Source organism: Canis lupus, chromosome X, assembly GCF_003254725.2.
Source record: "Canis lupus dingo isolate Sandy chromosome X, ASM325472v2, whole genome shotgun sequence".
Classification (NCBI taxonomy): Eukaryota; Metazoa; Chordata; class Mammalia; order Carnivora; family Canidae; genus Canis; species Canis lupus.
Genome location: NC_064281.1, coordinates 45,260,630 through 45,278,409, shown reverse-complemented (window position 1 = coordinate 45,278,409; position 17,780 = coordinate 45,260,630). Strand labels below are relative to the sequence as shown.

General features: G+C 44.9%; 1 protein-coding gene across 6 annotated transcripts in view; it reads left to right on the top strand.

Moving 5' to 3' along the window:
* The first annotated feature begins 1 nt into the window (after window position 1).
* Window positions 2-17,780, top strand: part of SMC1A (structural maintenance of chromosomes 1A) — a 48,804-nt gene continuing 31,025 nt past the window's right edge. For all 6 annotated transcript variants that reach the window (XR_007409263.1, XR_007409262.1, XR_007409261.1 and 3 more), the window contains exons 1-16: window positions 2-223; window positions 4,998-5,186; window positions 5,298-5,410; window positions 6,353-6,556; window positions 6,650-6,888; window positions 7,550-7,808; window positions 7,890-8,030; window positions 8,860-8,942; window positions 9,070-9,277; window positions 10,489-10,674; window positions 10,764-10,943; window positions 11,059-11,205; window positions 11,307-11,444; window positions 12,281-12,397; window positions 12,504-12,610; window positions 16,303-16,444. Coding sequence is in view for 3 of the 6 variants with exons in the window: in XM_035711673.2 (XP_035567566.1) it covers window positions 115-223; window positions 4,998-5,186; window positions 5,298-5,410; window positions 6,353-6,556; window positions 6,650-6,888; window positions 7,550-7,808; window positions 7,890-8,030; window positions 8,860-8,942; window positions 9,070-9,277; window positions 10,489-10,674; window positions 10,764-10,943; window positions 11,059-11,205; window positions 11,307-11,444; window positions 12,281-12,397; window positions 12,504-12,610; window positions 16,303-16,444 (2,562 nt within the window). In the remaining 3 variants the exon portion in view is untranslated. The remainder of the gene's footprint in view (window positions 224-4,997; window positions 5,187-5,297; window positions 5,411-6,352; window positions 6,557-6,649; window positions 6,889-7,549; window positions 7,809-7,889; window positions 8,031-8,859; window positions 8,943-9,069; window positions 9,278-10,488; window positions 10,675-10,763; window positions 10,944-11,058; window positions 11,206-11,306; window positions 11,445-12,280; window positions 12,398-12,503; window positions 12,611-16,302; window positions 16,445-17,780) is intronic.

Below are 17,780 nucleotides of genomic sequence, written 5' to 3'. Positions count from 1 at the left end.
TCTCGCGAGGTTTGTCCTACGCCCGGCCTGCACTGCGGTGTTTCCCGCGCGGGCTATCCCAGTTCCCGGGTGTACGGCGCGGCCTTTTGTACAGCCGCCGGCGCCGCCGCCGTCATGGGTTTCCTGAAACTGATTGAGATCGAGAACTTTAAGTCGTACAAGGGTCGGCAGATTATCGGACCGTTTCAGAGGTTCACCGCCATCATTGGACCCAATGGCTCTGGTGAGAAATAAACGGGGCTGCGGCCCTGCGCACGTCCCGGCCTGGACCCCCTAATCCGGCAGCAGAGTAGTACAACCCAACCCGTGCGACCTGAAATGTCGCGAACCCTTACAGGTTTTTTTCCCTCCTGAGCGGGTGCGGGTCGAACCCGCTTTCCCCGCTCGTGTGCTCTGACTCCAACCTCTTCCCCAAGTGTCACTTGCCTGCTCTCTGCGCGGCCCCCGCCCGGGAGCGAGTGGTACGGGCCGATCTGTACGTTACCCCGCCCACTGCCCCCTCCCGCCAAAAGTGGCGCGTCCGGAGTTGTCCGCCAGCTGCGGGCCGCGCAGTTACCCGCGGACTTGCTGCATCCGGCCACTTCCTCTGCCTTGTTTGAACTCTCCGGAAAGCGCGGGACCGCTGGTAGCCCTCCCAAAGCCTCCGGTCCCCAGCAGTACACTTCTCTTTCTGCCCAGCGTCCCCTCCCGCCTCACTTTGGTATGCTCCAATTCCTCCTTTTTTTTCACTCTCCTCCCAAGGCGGCACTTTTGAATTTCTGACTCAGCCCTCCTGTCTCCCGCGGGAGTGCTTGGGACGTCCGTCCTCCACCCCCATCTCAGAGATGGGAATGCTTCGAAATCCCCCCCTTTGCTATCACTGAAACCCTTTAAAGAACTCATTTGCTCGCTAAATTTATTGAATGCTTATTGTTTTATAAGTAGTTATTCAAGGTGCTATAGAAACAGCGGAGAATAGAGTAAGCCTTGCTCTCAGGGGACTTGCAATGGAAAGACAATAATAAAGGAGAAAATAATACAATTTTTTACTGTGATGAATGCTAGACAGGAAATTAAGTTGATGGAATACAGTGAGTTGAGTGGTGTCTTTAGAAAGAGTGGTTAGTAGATACTGTATTATATATTTGAAAGTTTCTGCGAGAATAGATTTTAAAAGTTCTCATCACAAGGGAAAAATTGTGAGGTGATGGATGTTAACTTACTGTGATAATCATTGCTTCATATATATAAATATGGAATCATTATGTTGTATACCTGAAACTAATACAGTGTTATATGTCAGTTATATCTCACCAAAACTGGAGGAGGGGAAAGGTGGTCAGGTCTTTCATAGCTTGACTCCTCATCTCTAAATGATAAACTATTGAGAGCTTGGGTGGCTCAGTTGGTTAAGTGTTTGGGACTCTTGATCTCAGCCCAGGTCTTTATCTCAGGGTCGTGAGTTCAAGACCCCTGTTGGGCTCCATGCTGGGCATGGAGCCTACTTAAAAAAAAAAAAAAAAAGTAAATGATACACTATGGATTCCTCCCATCTACCCCCACAAGCAATCTGGAATCCTGCTGTGTTCCTCCGCCCTAGAGATGTTCTAGCTAAATCATTTCCTAAAATGAGGGGCTATCCTTATGACATAGCTCAAACTCATGAACCTTCCCTGGAGTTTTGCCTGTTTTTGGTGCTCTTTGTAGAGCAAGTTTTTTCAACAGCGCCACTGTTGACGTTTCTAAGATAACTCTTTGCTATGGGTTTCTTCCTGTACATTGTAGGATGTTTAGTGGCATCCTTGTCTTTTACAAACTAGGTGGTAGCTCCCCAGTCCCCAGGTGTGACAACCAAAAATGTCTCCAGACATTGCCAATGTCCCCTGAGAGGTGGGGCAAATCACTCCCTGCTTCCTCCAACCTCGCTTCAGAACCAGTGGCCTAGAGGGGCTGATGCTTGGGGTTCCACTCCAGTTTCTTAGGATTTTCCTTTGGAAAGAGCCAGAATCCACCTCTTAGCATTCACTCCTCTCAGTGTGGGTAGCTGTTCAAAAAAGACCTTTGGTTTGGACCCCTCCCCCACCCCCTAGTTCTTCAATGCTCACCTCCACAAGCCATTCCTTGGGTCCTCTCAGTGAATTACTCTTTTTCTCTGGAACGCAATAGACACTTGGCATGTGTTAATGTTTATTTTCTTCTGTCTTGGTATTCATGGGATGTGTTTTTGTACCTTAATCACTGGTTTATGAGTGCCCCCAAAGAAGACATTCCTTAAAACATTTTATCCGTGTTTAGCTCATAATGCATGTTATAAAAATGTTTGCAATAGTGAATGATTGCTAGTAGGGAGGGCTTTGGTTCTGAGACATTCTTACTATAAATGTTTGCAATAGTGAATGATTGCTAGTAGGGAGGGCTTTGGTTCTGAGACATTCCCTGGAGAGCATGGGAGAAGCCCAAAGTTTGGAAGTGAATGCCTAAAAGTCTGACTCCTGGTCTGCATGGTGTGCTAGTCCTGCTCTGATACGGGAGCCGGAGCTAAGAGTCCAGACCTGTGTTAGGAGAGAACTGCCATTTATTGAGTACCACTGTGTGTCAAATACTTTATTTATTGGAGCCTTTTACATTTAAATTCTCAAAGTGACCCTATCAGGGAGATATCTTGGTTTTATAGATGGGAAGACTGAAGCACAGTTGTGATCACTTGCACACTAATTGATTCTCAGAGCCAGGATCAGAACCTGTGCCTGTCATGCTTCAAAGCCTATGCTTCTGCCACTTCAATAGAGAACTATGTGCCAAGCATTATTTAAAAGGTTTTGCCTATCCGTTATGGTTTTTTAGATTTTCCAGGTGAGGGAATGGAAGGTCAGCTAAGAATTAGTGAAACTAAGAACCTGATCTATTGGACTAGAACCTGAGCTTTTTTTGTTGTTTTTTTAAGATTTCATTTACATATTTGAGAGAGCAAGCATGGGGGTGGGGCGCAGAGGGAGAGGGACAAGCGGACTCCACACTGAGCATGGATCCTGACATGGGTCTTGATCTCATGACCCCAGATCACACCCTGAGCCTAAATCAAGAGTCCAGTGCTCTACTGAATGAGCCCAGGCACTCCTAGAACCCATGCTCTTAATCACTGCCTTGTATTGCTTCTGTGGAAGGAATGGGGCTGCCATTTTTATAGCTGGGTAAAAAGGTGTGGGAAATCATGTCCTCAGTTCGAGGTCATATAACATATTAGGGGAGAATCTTGAGATAGAATTTATAGCGATTTATAGAGATTAAGCTGTCCTCCAGTACTCCCCTAACCCCAGTCTTAATTAAAAAAATTTTTCCCTGAGGTTAAAATGAAGAAATTAACAATTGTGACTCCACTATTGAAAAGATAACCACTCTTAATGTTAAAAATCTTATTTATTTGAATAGCTGATACGTGCACACAATATAAAATACAAAAAAAAAAAAAAAATCCCAAAGGATAAATAGTAAGACTGCCTTCCCTGACCTATTACCTATTTTCCATTTGGGAAGTGACCACTGGTTACACTGTTTACATTTTCAGATTTATTCCTATGCCTTTGCCCCTCCTCAAGTTTTTACTTGAAAATATTCAGACCCACATGTGTGTTTTTGCTTAATCATTTGAAAGTAAGTTACAGACTTAATTATATTTCACCTCTAGGGATTCAACATTTGACTCCTACAATCATCATTCTCTTGTATCACCAGTAGATCATGATCATGTCTGGGAAAATTAATTTCCTTGTTATCAATTATCTAGTTTTTATTCAAGCTTCCCTAATTGTTCCCCAAAACGTCTTTTGGGTTTTTTGAAGGGAATCCGGAATCCAGTCAAAGTTCGTATACTGCCTTTGGTTGTTTCTCAATAATCGCTTTCTGGAGTGGTTCTCCAAACCTTTCTTTTTAGACATTGAATTTTTTTTTTTAAAGATTTATTTGAGAGAGCGAGTGTGAGCGTGTGGGGGTGGGGTGGGGGGTAGGGGAGGGCAGAGGGAGAGAAGTGGACTCCTGCTGAGCAGGAAGCCCTGCCTGAGACATGGGGCTCATCTCAGGACCCTGAGATCATAACCTGAGCGGAAATCAAGAATCAGATGCTTAACTGAGCCACCCAGGCACACCAGACATCGACTTTTTGAAACGATCAGGCTAGTTGTCTTGAAGAGCATCCTACATTCTCTTAGGGTTTCCTCATGGTGTCATTTACTATGTTCCTATAACTGCTGCTGTAAACTGGAAATTTGTTTAGATTCAGGTTAAATATTTTTGGCAAGATACTTCATACATGATGCTCTATGGGTCCTATTATATCACAATAAGAATATGCCCCTTTTTTGAGAGAGAGAGCACCATGATTGTGTGTGTAGGGTGGAAGGGGCAGAAGGAGAGAATCTTAAGCAGATGATGTGCTGAGTGGGGACCCCTATGTGGGGCTTGATTCCATAACCCCAAGATCACGACCCAAGCTAAAATCAAGAGTCAGACGCCCAACCAACTCATCTACCCTGGTGTCCCTAGCAATATGCCTTTTAAAAAATTATAGTAAAATATACATAGCAAAATTTGCCATCTTAACAAATTTTTGAGTGTACAGTTCAGTTGTGTTAAGTATCTTTACATTGTACAACTGATTTGAACTTTTTCATCCTGCAAAATTGAAATTGTACTCAATAAACAGCAACTCCCCATTATTACCTTCCCTCAGCTCTTCTTTTGTTTTGTTTTCTTTTTTACTTTTAAACTTGGTTGCGATGATACTATGTTGAGTTTTATATCTGCTTATTTCTTCTATTGTGGGCATTTCCTCATGTCATTAAAGGTTGTAGAACAATCCATTATGTGAATATGCCCTTTCCTTAGATGGGGTTCTAGTCTTGCTTTAGGTAATAACTGCATGGGGACTGTTTTTCTAAGCTTTTGAACCAAGGCTTTAGTGAGGGTGGAGCAGTATTTCCTGACTTCCTTCTCCTCCTTTGCTTTGCCCCCTACTCCCTTAGGTAAGTCAAATCTCATGGATGCAATCAGCTTTGTGTTGGGTGAGAAAACCAGCAACCTGCGAGTAAAGACCTTGAGGGACCTGATCCACGGAGCACCTGTGGGCAAGCCAGCTGCCAACCGGGCCTTTGTCAGCATGGTCTACTCTGAGGAGGGTGCTGAGGACCGCACCTTTGCTCGTGTCATTGTTGGTGGGTGAGGCTGGCCAGAAGGCTCCCCTTGGGTCCTGGGAGGTTACTAGACTAGTTGGCTGGGATAAGAGGGAGATCTGACCTTCAGCCAACTCCTTCTCTGTCTTGTAGGGGGTTCCTCTGAGTACAAGATCAACAACAAAGTGGTCCAGCTACATGAGTACAGTGAGGAATTAGAGAAGTTGGGCATTCTCATCAAAGCTCGTAACTTCCTCGTCTTCCAGGTGAGCATTTTTGACAGTTACTGGCTATCTGCTGTTTGCCCATCCTCAATGGGCCTGCTCCATCTTGAGCTTCATCTCTCCCCTGAACTAATGTAGTAGCTTCCTCACTGGGCTTACTGACTCCAGTCTGGATCCTTCTAGTTCATCCCTTAGGCTAGGTTCATCTTAGGAGGGCACAGATCTGTTTCTTTCCTTTTTCTTCTTAAAGCATTTCAATGATTTGTCATTGCCTCATGATGGTGGTTCTCAAATTGTAGTCTCTGGATCAGCATCAACTTGGGGACATGTTAGAATTGCACATTCTCTGGTTCCATCCCGGACCTATGGACATAGAGAACATGTGGTGGGGCCCAGCACTGGGTATTTTACCAAGCTTTCCAGGTTATTATGCCTGCTAAAGTTTGAGAACCATTGCTTTAGCATAAACTCAAACTTATGCCCTTTGGTTCTTGCCCACCTCGCTAGCCCCTCATCTGCCAGTAGTTTTCCCTTCCAACCTGCATTCCAGCCCAATTAAACCATTATAGGTCCCACAATTCACCTGCTTCCTTTGGCCTGAGGGCCTTTGCATATTAATTGTCCTTTACATGAAATAACCTTCTCTCTTAACTTTCTTCCCCATTTTTCAAACTCAGCATAGATGTCACTCACCTTTGGGAAGCTTTCCTGGATAGAAACCCCTACCAGTCTCCCACTCGCAAGCTTCATTTAGTCCTTTTTCTGTGCTACTTCTGTCACTGCATGTAACACACAGTGTTGTCTTTGCTTCTGTCCCTTTTGGTTCCTGTGCACCTCAAGAGGCAGGAATGTGCCCTTAAAGCCCAGTGTGAAATGTAGCACCTAGTGCAGGGAGAGGGTCAGTAACCTTGATTGAGTGGAAATGGGTAGAGGGAACTGGGATGGCTAAGCTCTAAGTGGGGAGAATGTTTTGACCTTTACTAGGGTGCTGTAGAATCTATTGCCATGAAGAACCCCAAAGAGAGGACAGCTCTATTTGAAGAGATCAGTCGCTCTGGGGAGTTGGCCCAGGAATATGACAAGCGAAAGAAGGAAATGGTAAAGGCTGAAGAGGACACACAGTTTAATTACCATCGCAAAAAAAACATCGCGGCTGAACGCAAGGAAGCCAAACAGGAGAAAGAAGAGGTAGGTGGCCAGGCTGCTACTGGGCTCTGAGGGGCCAGGATGGAGCTAGTGCCTTAGTGACGTACCCCTGCTTCCGTGTCCCTGTCTGCACAGGCTGACCGCTACCAGCGCCTGAAGGATGAGGTGGTGCGAGCTCAGGTGCAGCTGCAGCTCTTTAAGCTTTATCACAACGAAGTGGAAATTGAGAAACTCAATAAGGAACTGGCCTCTAAGAACAAGGAGATCGAGAAGGACAAGAAGCGAATGGACAAGGTAGAGGATGAGCTGAAGGAGAAGAAGAAGGAGCTGGGCAAAATGATGCGGGAGCAGCAGCAGATTGAGAAGGAGATCAAGTAAGAGGCAGGCCTGGGCCTGCAACCTGTGGGAAACCAAGAGACTATGCTGTTTCCTAGGGCTCCTCTGAGCCTAGAGTCCAGTGCTTGCACTAGTTTGTCTTCCTCTTGACTTGCTTTGGCCAGAACCAAGCACATTTCTTGACTTGCGTTTTTAGACAAAAAGAGCATTTAAGTACTCAGACTGGGTAGATGGCTACTCATAAAAGAGAGGACTTGAAAGGGGTGGTGACCTTGGCAAGTGAGAGGAAGTGATGGGAGAGGCCCAGCTACTAGAGTGGCTGGGAATGCCTTCCTGGAAGAGGAAAAATGGAGCTAGAAGTTTAAAGGACAGGAATTTGAAACGGTTAGATCAGATGGGGGCAACTAAACACAGGGCGTTCTTGGGAGTTGTTCCTGAGGGGCCTGGCCCAGCTAGGGCCGAGGTAGGAGTGGTAGTTTTACCTTATGGAGTGGCCGGGATGTCAGGCTGAAGCCATCACTTCCAGAGGGTAGTCAGATTGCCCCTTTTCTGAAGATCTGTGCAGCGTCAGGCCCTTGTTCTTTAGGCAATTCCCTGAGGCTGACTGGGGGCCTCAGGCCTCCCTTTGGGTATAAAGCCAGGGAACCCTCCCTTCTCCCACACTGCTAACCAATTTACTCCCCTCCGCACTGGCAAAAGGGAGAAGGACTCAGAGCTGAACCAGAAGCGGCCTCAGTATATCAAAGCCAAGGAGAATACCTCCCACAAAATCAAGAAGCTGGAAGCAGCCAAAAAGTCCCTACAGAATGCTCAGAAGCATTACAAGAAGCGTAAAGGTGATATGGATGAGCTGGAAAAGGAGATGCTGTCAGTAGAGAAAGCCCGGCAGGAGTTTGAGGAACGGATGGAAGAGGAGAGTCAGAGTCAGGGCAGAGACTTGACCTTGGAGGAGAATCAAGTAAGCTCTGGGAGGGTTGGGGCTGGAGTGGAGGATTGCTGTGCTGACAGAGACTGATTCGGTTGGTTGTTCGTAATGTAGGTGAAGAAATACCATCGGTTGAAAGAAGAAGCCAGCAAGAGAGCGGCTACCTTGGCCCAGGAGCTAGAGAAGTTCAATCGGGATCAGAAAGCTGACCAGGACCGGCTGGATTTGGAAGAGCGGAAGAAAGTAGAGACAGAGGTGGGCATGTGTTTTAAGATGAGAGATACTGGACTGAGAAGAAGTGATAGTCTTAACAGTGATGACAATAGCTAACGACTAATGAACACTTACTATGTGCTAGGCACTGTATTTTATATATATCCACTCATTTAATTCATTTTCTAAATGAGGAAACAGTAGTGCAGATGTGAATTAATTTGTCTAAGGTCACATTGTTACGAAGTGGCAGAACCAGGATATGAACCTGGGCAGTCTAGCTCTGAAGCCACAGTCTTATCAAGTATACCTTGCTTACCGCCTTCCTAATAACAATACTAATAAAATAATAATAATAATAATAGTTGTCATAGTACTCCAAGAAAAGCCTACAGTGTTCCAGGTATTCTACTAAGCTCTTTCTTTAAAGATCTAAAAGAAGATGGTGGGCATTAATATTAATAGCGGTACTGTGTTAAGCACTTAATATGTGTCCTATGAAGTGGAGGTTGCCTATATTTTACAGATGAGAAAACAGGGCAGAAAGGCCTGGAAAGCTCTATTTTGCATTGGTTTGAGCCTTCCTGATTGGTGAGGAAGGTAGCCTGGGCTAGGAAGAACACCATGAGAGGGTCTCAGGGCTCTGGGAGGCCCATCAGTTAGTGGTGCCACGCTGAACACTTGTGTGTCTGCTTTTTGGTGGGTCTTCCCCATTAGTGACAGATTGTCCTGGACTGTTGGGCTCTTGAATGAATGGGAACATAGTGGTTATAAGCTGCTTATAGATAAGTCTATAACTCTAGGCCCCATAGTCTTATTAGAGATAACTTGCTCAGCCCCTGGTGATGATGTATATTTGTCTTTCTTCCAGGCTAAGATCAAGCAAAAGCTGCGGGAGATTGAAGAGAATCAGAAACGGATTGAGAAACTAGAGGAATACATCACCACTAGCAAGTATGTGGCTCTGCAGCCTTTCCTTTTCCAGGCCTGTTCTTGTGAACCCTGTCTGTCCTTGTGAGTCCCTCTGCCAGGAATATTTTCTCATCAGCCAGAGTAACCCCTGTATTCCCTCACTTTGTAGGCAGTCCCTAGAGGAGCAGAAGAAGTTAGAGGGGGAGCTGACAGAGGAGGTGGAGATGGCCAAGCGGCGTATTGATGAGATCAACAAAGAGCTGAACCAGGTGATGGAACAGCTGGGGGATGCCCGTATTGACCGCCAGGAGAGCAGCCGCCAACAGCGAAAGGCAGAGATTATGGAAAGCATCAAGCGCCTGTACCCTGGCTCTGTGGTAAGAATGGAAAGGGAGCTCCTTTCCTGAGCACCTACTCTCCCACTCAAAGTCAGATAATTTTCCCAGCAGCCCTTTGAGGACAAGATTGCTAATCCCTTATTTAAAGCTGGGGGAACAGGCTCAGAGAGGTTAAATGACTTGCCAAAACAGCACAGCTTGTAAATGGAAGGATTACAGTTTAAACCCAACTTGTTCTGACTTATGACCTCATGTTTTCATCACACCGCTTGCATCTTCCTGAAGGTTCTGTCTTGCTTTGTTCATTCCTCTGTGGAAGACAGGGAGACAGGAGAGGCCTTTCCAAAGGGTAGGGGCCATGGATAGGGATTAGTCTCCTAGGAAGTAACTCTGTAGGCTTCTATATGATCTCCCTTGGCATGTACCAAACTATTCAACCTATTAATTTGCATATAGATACATCTTAGGCTTGGCCTCTTGAACCAAATCCTGAGTTCCTAGATTCCCTGAATATTATCTGTTGCTGTAATTCCATCCCTGAGTTCAACTTAATTTGTTTCCATAAATAGTTCCTGATCTCTCCTCTAGACACTGCTGGGGAATTCATAAGGATGAATTAGGCTCATTCCTTGCCCTTGAAAATCTTCCTCTTTATCTGATAGTTCTTTTTTTTTTTTTTTTTTAAAGATCACCACACTTTATTTTATTTTTATTTTTTATTTTTTTTATTTATGACAGTCACAGAGAGAGAGAGAGAGAGAGAGGCAGAGACACAGGCAGAGGGAGAAGCAGGCTCCATGCACCGGGAGCCCGATGTGGGATTCGATCCCAGGCCTCCAGGATCGCGCCCTGGGCCAAAGGCAGGCGCCAAACCGCTGCGCCACCCAGGGATCCCTATCTGATAGTTCTTAGGGAAGCACAATTAGTTTAGGGGAGCATGGGGGGTGTGAATTAGAAAAAGATGTATTTTGCTGGGTGCTTGTAAGAATTTGAGGTAACGTATGTAAGGTATCTGATATAGTGCCTGGGGTAGCAGTGCTCTGTGAAATGGTAAAAATGAGGTTCAGAAAGATGCTTTTGTGATTTAGGCATGAATGAAGTGATTGTTGTTTTGGGGCCAGAGTAGGCTTTTCCTCCATGGCATGGAAGCTGTGTTCTTCACACAGATTTTGGTCTTCCTCTTTCTAAGCTAGGAATTGAGCCAGTTCCCAAAAGCCTCATGCTTCAATTTGCTCTTCCACTTTCCTCAGTATGGCCGCCTCATTGACCTCTGTCAGCCTACACAAAAGAAGTACCAGATTGCTGTAACCAAAGTTTTGGGAAAGAACATGGATGCCATTATCGTGGACTCTGAGAAGACAGGTCGGGACTGCATTCAGTACATCAAGGAACAGCGTGGGGAGCCTGAGACCTTCTTGCCTCTTGACTACCTGGAGGTGAGGCTGGTGGGGATGGGGTCAGGGCAGTGTGAGAGGGTCCCTCCTAGCCCTCCATGTTCTACCACTTACTGAGTTTATTCCCACAGGTGAAACCTACAGATGAGAAGCTCCGGGAACTGAAGGGGGCCAAGCTGGTGATTGATGTGATTCGCTATGAGCCACCCCACATCAAAAAGGCCCTGCAGTATGCTTGTGGCAATGCCCTTGTCTGTGACAATGTGGAAGATGCTCGTCGCATTGCCTTTGGAGGCCACCAGCGTCACAAGGTATGGATTCCCTTGTCCATGTTGGAGCTGGAGATTCCTTGTCCCCATTAGTATTGGAGATTCTTTTATTCATCTTTTCCCCCCTCTCCTCATCTCTTCTCTCTACTGTGTGTAGACAGTGGCACTGGATGGGACCTTGTTCCAGAAGTCAGGGGTGATCTCTGGTGGGGCCAGTGATTTGAAGGCCAAGGCTCGGCGATGGGATGAGAAAGCAGTAGATAAGTTGAAAGAGAAGAAGGAGCGGTTGACAGAGGAGCTGAAAGTAAGTCACAGGCTGTAACATCCCTAGGGGTTGGAGTCCTAAACTACCAGGCTGGCCAGTCCGTTTCTTATGCCCTACCCCTTCTCTCTTGTCTATTTCAGGAACAGATGAAGGCAAAGCGGAAGGAAGCAGAGCTACGTCAGGTGCAGTCTCAGGCCCACGGACTGCAGATGCGGCTCAAGTACTCACAGAGTGACCTGGAACAGACCAAGACACGACATCTAGCCCTGAATCTACAGGTGGGGCTTGGCCTTCAACCCTGTCCTCCAAAGGCCACCCTCACATTCCTGGCTGAGGTTTCTCTGGGGTGGGAACTCCTCTCATTTCCCTCCTCCCAGCATGCTTTAGGGAACCAAGCCTAGCAGCTCAGACAGCCAGAGTTTTAGATTTCGGCTCTGTATGACAGGAGGCAACTTACTTAACCTGTCAGCATCAGGTTTTCATCTGTTTGTAAAGTGGGAGTTAGAATTACCACCTGCTTTATACCATTCTTACAAAAATTGAATAAACTCATACACGTAAACTACTTAGACTGACTTCTTGCACCCAGTAAGTGCCCAGTAAATTTTAAGATGCTATTATTAGCATCATTCATTCAACAGATATTTGAGCTGCTTTGGAAAGTGAATTGAAATACTGGCATTTCGGTCTCTGTGGGTGGACGTACTCTCCTAGATGTGTTAATGTGTTTGATCGTGGGGTGCTTCCCGAGACCAACCTGGGGGCATTATGTAAAATGTAGTATAAATATCCTTTTACCTTTTTCTAAAATCAAAAAGTCTGAATTCTGAGGATTATGGATAAGGGAGTGTGGACCTGTAATTGATGATGTTTGCCATGTTCCCAGCCCCACGGATTGAAGCTAGCTGACTGGAGGCTGGGAAGGAAGCTGTGTGACAGTTCACGCGGGAGATGATGGGACCCTTACTGGGCAGTTCTAAGCCAAGTTCTCCCAGCCTGTGGAGAGCTAGCCCTTCCTGTCCAGGGGCCAGTGTGTTCTTGATAGCTCTTTTCCTTCAAAGAGCCTGGTCTCTTTTTTTTTTTTTTTTTCCCCTCTCAACCCTGTTTCCTGCAGGAAAAATCCAAACTGGAGAGTGAGCTAGCCAACTTTGGGCCTCGCATTAATGATATCAAGAGGATCATCCAGAGCCGAGAGAGGGAAATGAAAGACTTGAAGGAGAAAATGAACCAGGTTGGTAGGGGACAAGCCATGCCAATGTGTGCAGTGGAGTGTGACTGGGGCTGGAAGCAGCACTCTGACCCAGGGGGCTTTTGCCCTTCCTCGCTTTTCCCCTCAGGTAGAAGATGAGGTGTTTGAAGAGTTTTGTCGGGAGATTGGTGTGCGCAACATCCGGGAGTTTGAGGAAGAGAAGGTGAAGCGGCAGAACGAAATTGCCAAGAAGCGGTAGGTGAAAGTGTGGGTCCAAGAGGACATGAGGGTGCCCTCGAACCCCCAGCCCAGATATCCTGAGAAATCGCATGCTATCATAAGACAGGAAGGAGCTCTTAGAATGATGGGTGTTTGTTGTAGGTCAGCTTTAAAGAACAGGGATGTCAGGGAGGCAGTGTGGCATAGTCTCGTGGTTAAGAGGACCAGCTTTATTTTTAAAGATTTTATTTATTTATTCATAAGAGACACAGAGGGGCAGAGACATAGGCATAGGGAGAAGCAGGCTCCCCACAGGGAGCCCCATGTGGGACTTGATCCCTGGATCCTGGGATCACGCCCTAAGCCAAAGGCAGATGCTCAACCACTGAGCCACCCGGGCATCCCAAGAGGGCCAGCTTTAAATATGGTTTACCTGGGTTAGAATCCTAGCTCCACAACTTTTTATCTTGGGCAGTGACTCAACCTCTCTCTCTCTCTCTCTCTCTCTCTCTCTCTCTCTCTCTCTGTCTCTTGCTCTCAGCCCCAGTTTCATTATCTGTAAAGTGGGTTAATATCAATGCCTATCTCATGGCATTATTGGGCACGTCAGATGAACTAATCCTTCTAAAGTATTTAGTATAATACTTAGCGCCTACTAAGAATACTAAATGCTAGCTTTTATTACTGTCATTTCTTGATAGGCAATGAGGAGGGGTTGGGGAAGAATGAAGTTCTAGATTGGAAGAGTAGTAAGAGCAAAACAAAACGGTTTCTCTTCTCTTCTCTTTAGTTTATTTGCTCATTTAACAAACTTTCCTTGAGTGCCTCTGTTGTACCAAGTGGTCCTGTGGTAGTTATTGGTGAGGGGATCGGGGATAAGACGAACATGACACAGTCTCTGAAAGAGGTCACCCCCTGGGCCCAGTCTGCAGTTCATGTAGCTCATGGCCCATATAAATAAACATTTCATTGCCCTCCTAACCCTAAGCCAGGCTCAAGGGATATAGAATGAATCGTCCTGACCTGTCCCTGACCTCAAGGAGTTATGAAATAATTGGGGAAGCAATTAGATCAACAATTTCAGAACAGTGCCATTGATGCTGTACTTGAGGTACATAGAAAATACAGAAGAAATGTTCCAAGAACTGCAAATCAAGAGGAACAGTAAAAACAAGAGACCCTGGCAGCCTGGGTGGCTAAGCGGTTTAGCGCCACCTTCAGCCCAGGGTGTGATCCTGGAGACCTGGGATCAAGTCCCATGTCAGGCTTCCTGCGTGGAGCCTGCTTCTCCCTCTGCCTGTGTCTCTGCCTCTCTCTCTCTGTCTCTCGTGAATAAATAAATAAAATCTTAAAAAAAAAAAGAGAGACCCAGTAGAGAAAAGGACAAAGGATGTAGTTAGCATTTCATAGAAAGAGAAGCATGCGTGTGTCTAATAACTACAAATTGATGTTCAGTCTTGTTCTTAATCAGAAATGCAAATTAAAACAGTCTAGCAGTATTTGGTGAAAATAAGTCTACATAAGCTCTATGACACAGCAAAGCCACTCCTGAATATATATGAGAGAGAGAGAGTCTTGCCACAGGGTCACAAAGAAACACATTGAGGGTTGTGTATCTCGGCATCATTTGTGGTGTAGGACATTGGTGGCAATGTAAACAGCCATCACTTGGGGGAAATACAAGTTAAGTGTTATGAATATACAGACTATGCAATCCTGTATAGCAAGGACTGGATTTATAGGCAGTAACATGGATAAATTAATAACATGCATTTGTGTAAATATGAAAACCAGGATATTTCCCAAGAATATGCATTTTTAAGGCTATATATGTATGTTTGTATACACATACATCACTTTGGAATGCATGCTCACCGTAGGGAAGATAATGGTAGTGGAAGTCAGGGATGGATTGAGCCAAAGGAGACACGGGTCTTGCATAGACAGCGAACATCAACATGTTTATGAACTGTAGGATATAATTAACTGCACCAGAAAAGAGAGAAAACCCAGAAAAGTGTAATAGAAATGAAGAACCTGCTCACAACTGTCAGGAAAGCTTTTACAGGACAAGGAGTGACGAAATAGATGCTTATAGAGTGAGTAGGACTTAGCCAGCTGGGCAGCAGATAGAAGGAAGTTCCAGGCAGTGAGAACAGCATGCTCAGAGGTGTGAGAGAGTGTGCCTTGTACTGGAAACTAAGTAGTTTTGAATGTCTGGAGCATAAAAATGGGGTCAGGAAGAAGGTGGGAGTGGTGGACAGGTCAGCAGGGGCCAGATCACAGAGGGCTTTGTGAGTCATGCTTAGGAGATTGGGCTTAAAATTGCATAGCTCAAAATTATAGAGTTAATTACATTCCATTTGGATTATAGTGACTAATAGGTTTAAGCTGCTAGTGTGACATCTGGCAGCATCTGTCACACCATATGGGGGGAGTGGGGAGGCGGTTGGAAATTAGCCCTGCCTGACCTGCTAATATCTGGCTGCTGGTTACATACTCTGAGTTTCTGAAGAGACAGGGGGCAGGGCAATGGCAGGAATATAGTATTTTCTACATGTTCCTTGAAGGTTATGGGAAGGTGTGTGTGTGTGTGTGTGTGTGTGTGTTGCGGGGGGGGGGGGTAGTTGGAAAGAGCCAAAGTCTGTGAGCAAATATGAGCTGAATGCAGCCAGTATTCCTATCAATACTGATGATAAAAATTTATTAAGTTTTGGGACGCCTGGGTGGCTCAGCAGTTAAGCATCTGCCTTTGGCTTGGGGCGTGATCCCGGAGTCCCAGGAAAGAGTCCTATGTCCGGCTCTTAGCATGAATAAATCTTATTTGAGATTTATGGATTTTTGTGGATATGAGAGAGAGACAGAGAGAGAAAGAGGCAGAGACACAGGCAGAGGGAGAAGCAGGCTCCATGCAGGGAGCCTGATGTACTCGATTCCAGGACTCCAGGATCATGCCCTGGGCCGAAGGCTGGCGCTAAACTGCTGAGCCACCCAGGGATCCCCAATTAATAAAATCTTTTTTAAAAATTTTATTAAGTATTTACTGTGTGTCCAACATGCTTCTAAGGACTTGATGCATATTAATTCATTAAAAAAATCTCCTAATAACTCTGAAGTAAGTACTATCATTATTTGCATTTTATACATAAAGAGAGGCATGGAGAGTATAACTGACTTGCCTGAAGTTATACTACTAGTAAAGGGCAGAGTTTGGAAGCCAGACCTGTTTTCCTACCACATTATATTGCGGTGGTGCCTTAGGAAAAGGAGCCTGGGTTTTGGTGTTAGACCTGGTTTCGAAGCTCACATGTGCCATTTACTAGCTGTGTGGCCTTAAGTAAGGTCTTTTACCTCTTGGCCCTTATTTCCTCATTTGTAAAATTAGGATAATAATGCTTACTTGTGGAGCTATTAATTAGAGGATTGGAGGTAATTATGTCAAGTACACAGAAACTTAATAAGTAAGAATTATAGCTAGTGGGTTCAGGTGGACCTTTTTGTGCCTCCGCGGAACTTGGGAGGGCTCTGGAGTCTTCTAGTGTATAAAGGGGGATTAGTGGAGTTTGGCTGGATCTCCCCTGCCTTGTGCCATATCCACAGGCTAGGCTGAGGGACTTAGTTCTCCAACTTCAGGGAACAGTTTTATGTGGATATGAGGGATGACCTGAGAGGTAATTGAAATCCAGTAGTCCCTGTGTCCTGGAGCTAGTTCTCCTTTCTCCCTGCAGTTTGGAATTTGAGAATCAGAAGACTCGCTTGGGCATCCAGTTGGATTTTGAAAAGAACCAACTGAAAGAAGACCAGGATAAAGTACACATGTGGGAGCAGACAGTGAAAAAGGATGAAAATGAGATAGAAAAGCTCAAGAAGGTAAGGAAGGAGAGCAAGAAAAGACATACTAAAAACTGGGAGGAAAACTTGGAAGAGATATGATAGAAGGGTAATATCCATAATTTATAAAGCCCTGTTGAAATAAGAAAACACCAAGACCTAAATAGGGAAAAAAAAAAAAAGAACGAGTAAGAAGCACAAATGGTTCAAGATGATTCAAATAGCCTGGAAACATATACACATAATTTAGCCTTATTAGAAGTCAAAGAAATGCAAATGAAAGCAACAATCAGATGTAATTTGCTTCCTATCACATTACCCAAGATCTTAAAAAAAAAGCCCCCCCCCCCCCCCCCCAAAAAAGAAGCCAAATGATTAATACTGGCCACGGTGCAGAAGACCAGCATTCTTTTGCCATATGGCACCATCCATCAAGAATCTTTGGAATATACTTATCCCCACTTAGTAATACCTGAGGAAATCCAAAATGCTGGCACAGCTTTGTGCACAGAGGTTGATGTTTATTACAAACATTTATAGTTCCATATTGAAAACTCTACAGTGTCCTCTGGGAATTAAAAGTTTAGCAAATTATGCTATATTCATACATGCATTTGCATAGTTTAGTCTTCAAATTTTAGTAATATACGGACTCCATTTAAATAGCTAAGATCTTTAGTGTTGACTTAAAAAATCCTTGATGTTAAATATATACAGACATGCATACTTAGAGCACTTCACGAAAAAGCCAGAACTTACAAATTAATTTGTATAATTAATCACATTAATTTAGTACAACAGGTGATGGTGTTTTGCTGAAACCGAATCCCTTTTCACATTGCACCTGTGCTGCTAACTGCCCCGGCTCAGTTCGAGTCGAGCATGCCTGAGTCGCTGGGTATTGTCTGACGATTTACTTTTCCCACATTCCTTCTCTTTAAATTCCTGTGAAACATTTGTTCCTCTCACAGCATCCCCTCCTGAGGTGATTTGATCCTCCTCACTTGGCTTAAACATACCATTTTGATTTTTTATGTCTACCGATGTTTGGTAGTGGGGTGTGTGTGTGTGTGTGTGTGTGTGTGAGTGAGTGAGTGAGTGAGAGAAAGAGAGAATTTGATCCTCCTCACTTGGCTTAAACATACCATTTTGACTTTTTATGTTTGCCGATGTTTGTTGTTGGTGGGGTGTGTGTGTGTGTATGTGTGTTTTCATTAAACCCTGATAATGAAAATAGTCCTCTTTGGTGTCATCTGAATCTTAAATGCAAATGCAGATCAGGTAGGAGTAAGTGGACATCTAGGTGATCCAGAATCATATTTCTATGACTGACTTTTTATTTTGGGATCATTTGAAACTTAGAAGTGATGAGACT